Source organism: Portunus trituberculatus, chromosome 34, assembly GCF_017591435.1.
Source record: "Portunus trituberculatus isolate SZX2019 chromosome 34, ASM1759143v1, whole genome shotgun sequence".
Taxonomy (NCBI): domain Eukaryota; kingdom Metazoa; phylum Arthropoda; class Malacostraca; order Decapoda; family Portunidae; genus Portunus; species Portunus trituberculatus.
Window position 1 is genome coordinate 9685544 of NC_059288.1, and position 10000 is coordinate 9695543.

At 38.2% G+C, this 10000-nt stretch overlaps 1 protein-coding gene across 18 annotated transcripts in view; it reads left to right on the forward strand.

Moving 5' to 3' along the window:
• Positions 1 to 10000, forward strand: part of LOC123512666 (transient receptor potential-gamma protein-like) — a 352382-nt gene that overhangs the window by 248362 nt on the left and 94020 nt on the right. For all 18 annotated transcript variants that reach the window (XM_045269141.1, XM_045269142.1, XM_045269150.1 and 15 more), the window contains one exon: positions 1269 to 1376. In XM_045269141.1, coding sequence (XP_045125076.1) covers positions 1269 to 1376 — 108 coding nt within the window. The remainder of the gene's footprint in view (positions 1 to 1268; positions 1377 to 10000) is intronic.

Sequence of the window (10000 nt, forward strand, 5' to 3'; positions counted from 1 at the left end):
CTTCTTTTTTTCTTCCTTTTCTTCTTCTTTTTCTTCCTTTTCTTCCTTTATTTAGTGTTGACGTTGATTCTTTATTTATTTATCGTTTGTATTAACTTCATGAGATATTTAGTGCTTTTCACCTCAATTTTGCGGGTTTTTAACTTTTTTTTAGGTTTTTTCACTGCTTTTCACTTTGCCTATCGCTCTTTTCTCAGTTTTTCACTCTTTTTCTCTCTTTTCACTGTTTTCACTGTTTTTCGCTGTTTTCACGCTCTTTTCTCACTCTTTTCACGTTTTCACTTTTCACGTTTTCACTGTTTTCACTGTTTTTCAGTTTTCACTCTTTTCCCACTCTTTTCACGTTTTCACTGTTTTCACTGTTTTTTTCAGTTTTTACTGTTTTTCACTGTTTTCACGCTCTTTTCTCACTCTTTTCACGTTGCCTATCGCTCTTTTCTCACTGGTTTTTCATTTGTTGCTCTTATTTTTCACTGTTTTTCATCTCCCCTGTGGCTTTTTTTTCATTGTTTTTCATCTCCCTTGTGGCTTTTTTTTCACTGTTTTCTATTTCCCCTGTGGCTTTTTTCACTGCTTTTCATCTCCCCTGTGGCTTTTTTTCACTGTTTTTCATCTCCCCTGTGGCTTTTTTTCACTGTTTTTCACCTCACTTTTGCTCTTTTTATCTTTTTTTGCTTTTATTCACCTGTGGCTCTTTTTTCTACTACTTTTCACCTCTCCTGCACCCTTTTTCACTGTTTTCACCTCATAACTTTTTTACTCTTTTTAACTTTTTACCTCCTGTGGGTCTTTTTCTCACTGTATCCACCTCAGGTATTTGCATTTTAAACTTTTTTTCACTGCTTTTCACTTCACCAATAGTTTTTTTTTCACACTGTTTCACCTGCAGCTCTGTTTTCATTGATTTTACACTTTTAGCTCTTTTTCCTCTGTTCTTGATCTCTCCTTGCTCTTTTTATATTTTTCTTACTGTTTTCCACGTCACTGGTTGCTCCTTTTTTAACTTTTTCACTGTTTTTTATCCATGGCTCTTTTTTTCACTTTTCTCCACCTCACCAGTAGTTCTTTTCTTTCTTCTTCTTGCTCTTTTTCACATTTTTCTTACTGTTTATCATCTATCATCTGTTAATCTTTTTCTTCTCTTTTCTTTAATCTTTTCTTTTTTTTTACCTTGGCTGGCTCTCTTCCCTACATAAAAAAAAGTAAAAAAATCTATGGTTCCTTATTTCACAATTCTCCACCTTACGTGTTGTTCTCTTCCCGTGCAGGTGGAGACGAAGGATGCCCTGCTGCACGCCATCAGTGAAGAGTACGTGGAGGCGGTGGAGGTGCTGCTGGAACACGAGGAAATGGTGCACGAACCAGGAACTTTGCACGTGAGTAGAAAGAGAACGTAAGGGAAGCTGGAGGAAACCATCAGGGTAACAAGGGGACTGGCAAGCAAGTGGGTCTCTTTGTTTTTATTATTTTTTGTTGCCCTTAGCCAGTTTTCCCCTCTTACGTTAAAAAAAAAAAAGTGGTATTCCTTGCAAGAAACACGATTAATTTTCATCTGTCATGCTCAATCAGTCGAGTGTATTTATAGGATTGGATAAGATTAGGGTAGGATTAGTAAGCTATTTGTAGAACTGGATAGTATTAGAAAAGGATTGGAGAGATTTCGTTCATTCTGCTTACTATATGGTAATCTTATACAACTTCAGAAACTCATGGGGGAATTAGAATAGTGAAGACTGTGGCCATTAACCTTGTGACCTCCATAGACCCTTCCTAATGTCAGTAAAATGGTCGAATCGTACACAAATCTCAAAGTAAAAATGTGTCCCAGTATTGAAGGGGTTAATAGCCAATGACGCACTATTAACACTTACTGGGTCATAATAGTTAAGGAAAGTAAGGGAAGGTGTAAGAAGTCAACAGGCTAACATACTGCACTCCCTCGAAGAAACACACTTAATCTCTTCGGTACTGGGATGCATTTTTACCACGAGTTTGGAGTACGATTAGACGATTTTATTCACATTAAGAAGGGTTTATGGGGGATCAGCAGAAGATTAATGCACAGAGTTTTCACTACTTCAATCCCCCACATGAGTTTCTGAAGCTGTACAAAATCACCAAATAATGATCAGAATGAATATGAAAACACGTCATGGTACGGAAGAGGTTAATTCTATCTATCATCTCTAATTAGTCGAGTATTAGCAGCCATTCACTCGCTACTAACACTAACTGAGCCATTCACTCGCTTCAAACTGTCATCAGGGTAACATATTTCACTTCCTCTATGAAACACGCTAAATTATCTACCATGCCTAATTATTCAAGCGTTAACAGTGCAGCACCTCGTCAAATATTCATCTCTATTGGACTGATGGCTTAGCTTCGTTAATTGGAAGACTTAAGGTACACAGAAGTGGAATCTTGCGCGTGAATCATGACAGGACTTGAACGTTATATCAACATCCTCTGACTCACTACAAACACTTACTTGGTCATAATAGCAAGAGAAAAATAAGGGAAATCATCAGGTTGAAATATCGCACTTCCTCTATGAAACACGCTAAAATTCCATCTATCATACCTAATTACTCGAGTGTTAACAGCTACTGACTCACTACAAACACTTATTTGGTCATAGTAGCAAAAGGAATGTAAGGGAAGTCATCAGGTTAGAATATTGCACTTCCTCTATGAAATACGCTAAAATTCCATCTATCATACCTAATTTCTACAGTATTAACAGTTGCTGACTCACTGCAAACTGAGTCATAATAGCAACAGGAAAGTGAGGGAAGTCATCAGGTTAGAATATTGCACTTCCTCTAAGAAACACGCTTAACTTCCATCTATCATACCTAATTACTCGAGTGTTAACAGGCACTGACTCACTACAAACACTTACTTGGTCATATCAGCAAGAGGAAAGTAAGGGAAGTCATCAGCTTAAAGTATTGCACTCCCTCTAAGAAACACACTTAATTTCCACCTATCATGTTCAGTCAGTCTATTATTAGCAGATGCTGACTCACTACAAACACTTACTGAGTCTTGATAGCAATGGAAAGTCAGAGAAGCTGCAAGAAGTCCCTCTACGAAACACGCTAATCAATTTCCACCTGTCATTTTCATTCATTAGTTAGTCAAATATCTATAACTAATAACTCAATGCACCTGTACTGAGTCATGGTCACAAAAACAAAGTAAGGAAAGCTACAAGGAGTTTTTAGGGTAACACGTGACACTCCCTCTATGACACACGCTTCTATTATTTCCAATCATAAGTTAGTCGAGTATCTGTAACTGATAACTCACTACTAACACTTTCTCGAGTCATAACACTACGAAGGGAAGCTGTAAGAAGTCATCGGGGTAACGCACGCAACTCCCTCTGTGAAACACGCTTCATTTCCATCTATTATTTCCAATCATAAGTAAGTCGAGTGCTATTACTACTACTACTACTACTACTACTACTACTACTACTACTACTACTACTACTACTACTACTACTACCACTACTACTACTACTACTACTACTACTACTACTACTACTACTACTACTACTACTACTACTACTACTACTACTACTACTACTACTACTACTACTACTACCACCACCACCACCACCACTACTACTACTACCACCACCACCACTACCACCACCACCACCACCACCACTACCACCACCACTACTACTACTACACATGATTTTTGCCATCTGAATTACTGCCCAGGAATCAGAAGCCAGGAGGTCAAAGGAAATTTTGAAACTCACAGAGGGACTGACGAGTTAAAAAGTTTGAGAACCCCCTGGTGTAATCTTTGAAGGCTCCCTGATGACTCTCCCTTACCTGCCTTACCTGGGGGAGGCTAATCAGTGACCCTGGGGTGAAGCGAAGTCATTAGGAAATTTCATAACCCTGGGGCAGAAAAAGATGTAGTTTTGAATTTGAATACTCGTGGGTACAATTTTAATCACTGGGTACCTGACGGGGCTGAAGGTGCCTCAACACACCTGTGGGACTAATGCATACTTGTGAGCAGCCCCTGGGTTACCTGTGGGAGGCGATGCTGTACTGGATGTCACGAAGGCTTGTTTTAACTCCTTCTGTACTGGGACGTATTTTTTTTACCTTGAGTTTTGTGTGTGATTAGACCATTTTATTGACTTTAGGAAGGGTCTATGGAGGTCAGAAGATTAATGGCCACAGTCTTCACCATTCTAATTCTTGGCTTTCGTTTTCTTCATTCTTTTTTCTTCTTTTCTCCATTTTCTCCTATTTACTCTCTCTCTCTCTCTCTCTCTCTCTCTCTCTCTCTCTCTCTCTCTCTCTCTCTCTCTCTCTCTCTCTCTCTCTCTCTCTCTCTCTCTCTCTCTCTCTCTCTCTCTCTCTCTCTCTCTCTCTCTCTCTCTCTCTCTCTCTCTCTCTCTCTCTCTCTCTCTCTCTCTCTCTCTCTCTCTCTCTCTCCTGCGGCCACGAGTTTTGGAAGGAAGTGAGCTAGCCTTGAGTTGGGGATTTGAGCCAGAACTGGAGAAGACGAGGAGGGATTCAGAGAGACGAGGAAACGCAGACCAGAACCAACAGACAACTGGAAAGGATCTGAAGGTGTTTAAGGCAATCTGCAGGAGACTAGAGGGCTTTGGGAGTGCTTTGGTGAGCTTCAGGAGGTGTATGGCTTGTAGGACACCTGTGAGGGGTGTTTGAGAATGATTGCATGGGTGTCAAAGGATCTGTTGATGGCGGAAAGTAGGTTTGGAATATCTGGAATGGTGTAAACAAAGGGTATTTATAGTTATGTATATGTTGAAGGGTCTGGAAATTGCTTTAGAATATATGGAAAGGCCTGGAAGAAGGATATGTAAGGTTATATATATGTTGAGTAGCCTGGAAACTACTTTGGAATATCTGGAAAGACGTGGAAGAAGGGGATTTAAAACTGTATGCAGGTTGAAGGGTCTAGAAATAGCTTTGGAATATCTGGAAAGACGTGGAAGAAGAGGATTTAAAACTGTATATAGGTTTGAAATAGCATTGGAACACCTGGAAAGACGTGAATGAGGAGTATTTAGAATTGTATATAGGTTGAACGGCCTGGAAACTGTTTTGATATATCTGGAAAGACATGGAAGATGACTATTTAGAATTATATGAGGGTTGAAATTTCTGCTGGTGTCTGGAAATAGCTTTGGAATTCCTGGAAAGAAGTGAATGAAGGATATTTAGAATTACATTTAGGTTGAAGGGTCTGGAAGTAGCACTGGAATATCTGAAAACACGTAAAAGAAGGCTGTTTAAAATTCTATGTAGGCCTGGAAATAGCTTTGTAATATCTGGAAAGACAATGAAGAGAGCTATTTCGAATTATATGCGGTTTGAAACATCTATTAATGTCTTGAAACAGCTTTAGAATATCAGGAAAATTAAATAAAGCCATCAGAAATTATGTACAGAGTTAATTATCAATGTGTGCCTGGAAATAGCTTTGAATTATGTATCTGGAAAATTAGAGAAGGCTATTTAGAATTATATCACTGTTCAAGGCTCTGTTAGTGCCTGGAAATGCCTTTAAAATAACTGGAAAGACGAGAAAATAGGAATTTACAATTATATCCAGGTTGAAGGAAATAGCTTAGAATTATCTGGAAAAACATGAAAGAGAGCTATTTAGAATTAGCATGATAGATGAAGGCTGCGTTAGTGCCTAGAATTACCTTTAAAATACTTAGAAAGACGAGAAAGGAGGCAGTTTACAATCACATCTAGTTGAAATATCTCTTGTTGTCTGGAAATGGCTTTGAAATATCTGGAAAAACATATAAGAAAGCTATTTAGAATTAGCATGATAGTTTAAAGCTGCGTTAGTGCCTAGAATTACCTTTGAAATACTTAGAAAGACGAGAAAGAAGACAGTTTACAATCACATCTAGTTGAAATATCTCTTGTTGTCTGGAAATAGCTTTGAAATATCTGGAAAAAAAAACATGAAAGAGAGCTACTTATAATTTCATGATAGTAGAAGGCTCTTTTAACGTCTGGAAGTAACTGAAACGTGGGAAGAAAAGGTGAAACAAAGCTGATTAAAATAGTCACGTTAATGCAAGGATAGAAAAAAGGAAAGATTTGTTGAAATATCTGAAAAAAATAACAGAAGGAAAGCTATTTAGAATTACATGATAGTTGATAGATCTACAAAAAAACGTGAAACAAAGTAGATTAGAGTAGTCACGTTTATGCAGACAGAAAAAAAAAGGAAAGAATTGTTCAAATATCAGGCAATAAATCATAAAAGAAAGCTATTTAGATTTTTTGGTGCCAGAAAGTAAGTAAAACATCTACAAAAAACATAAAACAAAGTGGATTAGAATAGTCACGTTTATGGAGACAAAAAAAAAAAGTTCAAATATCTAATAAAAAAAAGCATAGAAAGAAAGCTATTTAGAATTACATGATAGTTAAAAGATCTGCTGGTGCCTGAAAGTAACTGGAACATCTACAAAAAAGGTGACACAGTGCTGGTTAGAGTAGTCACGTTAATGCAAGGACAGAAAAAAAGGAAAGGTTTGCTGAAATTACATGTTAGTTGCAAGATCTGTTGGTGCCTAGAAGTAACTGGAACATCTACACAAAAAAGGTGAAACAAAGGGAGTTAGAAGAGTCTCGTTAATGCAAGGATGGATTGGTTCAAATATCTGATAAAAAGCATAGAAAGAAAGCTATTTGGAATTACATGATAGTTACAAGATCTGCTGGAGCCTGGAAGTAACTGGAACATCTACAAAATAAAAGAAAGTTGAAACAAAGGGAGTTCGAAGAGTCACGTTAATGCAATGATAGATAAAAGAAAAGGCTTGAGCATAATACCTATCGCACAAGGGGTCATAAAGGCAGGCATGTTAACTTGTCTCCAATCCTTAGCTGTGGTTGAGGAGAAAGCACCACCAACCTCACCAAACAACCACAGATACATTCACCTCAGTAAGAATTGGCACGAGGTATCCATTTTCTTTATTTACTCCTGTCTGTTGCACCTTCTGTCACTCTCCATTTTCTGTTAGGCAGCTTCGTTCATCACCACCTCTCCGTTTTCTTTCTTGCTTTCCTTTCTTGTTTTCTTTATCCTCCTCACACTGTTCTCCTCTCGTCTTTTATAGTCAAGAGATGGCGCTAATACCAGGTTTCTTGAGTTTCTCCTCTCTGCTGCACCTTCTGTTACCCATTTTCTGTTGCTTCAAGTCCATCAGTATATCAGTCTTCCCGCGATCACCGGCTCTTAAAAGGCTCTTCAGTCTTAAGTCCGTATTAAGAATCTGTTTGCTCTCTTCTCTCTCACACGTCACCGCGACTATTTTTCAAGTCAATTTTTGCTTCTGTTCATAAACGCTTTGCTTTCTCATCAAGACTTTTCCAAGGCCACAGAAATGATAACCCGTGTTCTCAAGAGTGTTTTTCCTGTTAATAATGTTGAAATCTTGTTAATCTGTCACTAGAACCATAAAAGTAACTATAAAAACAGGTGTAACTTTTTTTAGCATTTTTGTTGCCTTAGGCTGGCTTAAAAAGAAATTGAACCTTTTGAAAAAGTCAGTTTTGGCATGTATTGAGAAATCTTTGGCTCTCTCAACACGACTGTTTTCCAAGGCTGCAAAGATTATTAGACATATTTTAAAGAGTGTTTCTCCTGTTCAAAATGTAGAAATGTTGTTAATCTGTCACTAGAACCATAAAAACAATCTTTGTTCTCACCACAACTGTCTTTTTTTTTAAGGCCACAAAGGTGATGTGATGGGTTCTCATGAGTGCTGCTCCTATTAATAATGTAGAAATGTTGTTAATCTTCAACCACAAAAAACACCCTTAAAACAATCATGTAACTTCAACTAGAGCCTTTTTAAACAGTCACTTTCTTTAGCTTGTATTGTGAAACCTTTTACTCTCACCACAAGTGTTTTCCAAGACCGGATTATTATGAGTGTTTCTGCAGTAAATAATGCTGAAATGCTGTTAACCTGTCACTAGAACCACAAAAACACCCTTAAAAACTTACGTACCTTCGAAAAGTACTGATGCATCTGGAAGTGTTTTCGAGTATCACCCCTTTGTGTTCTCATCTTCTCTCCAATTACCAAACCATCTCAGCCTCTCCTTCCATATCGTTTCCTTAATGCCTTCCATCACCGCTCGCTCGCTCTCTCCGGGATGTCCTGAGTGATGCTTCCATTGTCTGCATCAACATTCACATCTCAGCGACGAGGGTTGTCACTTAGAGAATATTGAGGACGGGATGACACGCTTTTTGTCCGATTCTGTTGTTGAGAAGTACATAATGCACTATATTCAGAAACGCTTCTTTCTGTCACCGCCACCATTTTCAAAGACTACAGAGACGAATAGCCGAGTTCTAAAGTGTATTTGTCAGGTTGTTATTGCAGAACATTTGTTAGCATGTCACTAGAATTACAAAAACATCATTGAAAACTTTGAATGCTTTGTTATTTTCTATTCCTTGTTTTTGTTTTGTTTTTTATGTGGTGTTCTCAGTGCCGTGCTTTGTTCTAACTGGTCTGTTCTTGTTTTGTTATTTATGGTTCTTTGTTTTGTCTCGGTAAGGTTGTCAGTCAGTTATTCAGGACACGTTGAAATATAACTCTGTCTAACGTGATCAATTTCTAGTTTATTTTTGTTCTGTTTTATTAATCTTTCAGTGTTGTTTCTGTTCAAAGCTCTCAATAACCTAACACACACACTCACACACACACACACACACACACACACACACACACACACACACACACACACACACACACACACACACACACACACACACACACACACACACACACACACACACACACACACACACACACACACACAATTGAATATAATTAATCTAACGAAACTCATGGTTTCAATAGTCTTTCCTTATTGTTTGTGTTGAATATTTCTTGAATGAAACACTGGTGTGGAGAGTCTAACCCAGGGGTTCTCAACCTCTCCATCGTTAAGAACCTCTTGTGTTAAAAGACCATCTACTTGAACCCCCAGTATTATCACGTGGAACATGCAACTCAATATGCAATAGTACTGCAAAGGATTTTATTAGATCAGCCATCTAAGTACCCCTGGAAATATTCTTATGAGCCCCCTGGAGTTTCGCGCTGTCAGGATGGCCACTGTCCATGACCTAACATCATTAGGTCTCTATGACGCTGAAGACGTCTATGCAGAACGGTTTGGTTGGCAATAGACAATCTCATTATCAGACTTTGATTTCTAAGTTATGAAAATAAACTCATTTACGGGGCTTCATATGTTCATGGTGTCTTGTAGTCTACTTACTAACCTAGAAGGAAAGAAAATATCATACTAACTTCGAGTTATCAATTGAGGAAGCAGTAATTTTTGTCCCAGGAATAGAGCAAGATGGTATATAAAAAACACAATGCATAGTTATAACCTAACTCTACTATTATAGCGTTTTTTGTCGTAGATACATGTTTGAAAATACTTTACCTATCTTGATATCTCCTTATGTGACAGAAGAATTTCCAAAAATATACGATATGCAGCTAGAAAAAAATATGTCCACAGGTGGCAGTTTATGAATAAGACAAGCAAACCTGTGTGCACTCATCCACTCTATCCAGAAGCTTAACTAATTTTCAAAAGTTCCCCAATAGTTACACAACTACCATTGGTCTACTGTTTCTATCCAGTTATCTACAAACACGTACACATTCACGGCAGCAACATGCAAAGTACACTAAATACTCCGGAGCAAAGCTGCCTCACCTTGTTTCATTAATCAGCTAACTCTTGCACACTTTCACACCAAAGCTATTTTTCATTTACCATCGACGATTTTATATTCGAATCAAAATTTAAACGACGATTGAGAACTTTCGGCCTAAAGTTGTTGAGGGCCGTGACGGCCTTGGGCGCCGCACGGGGGAAGGAGGTGGCTGTTGGGTCCGGCCTGGGGCCCAAGGCAGGGAACT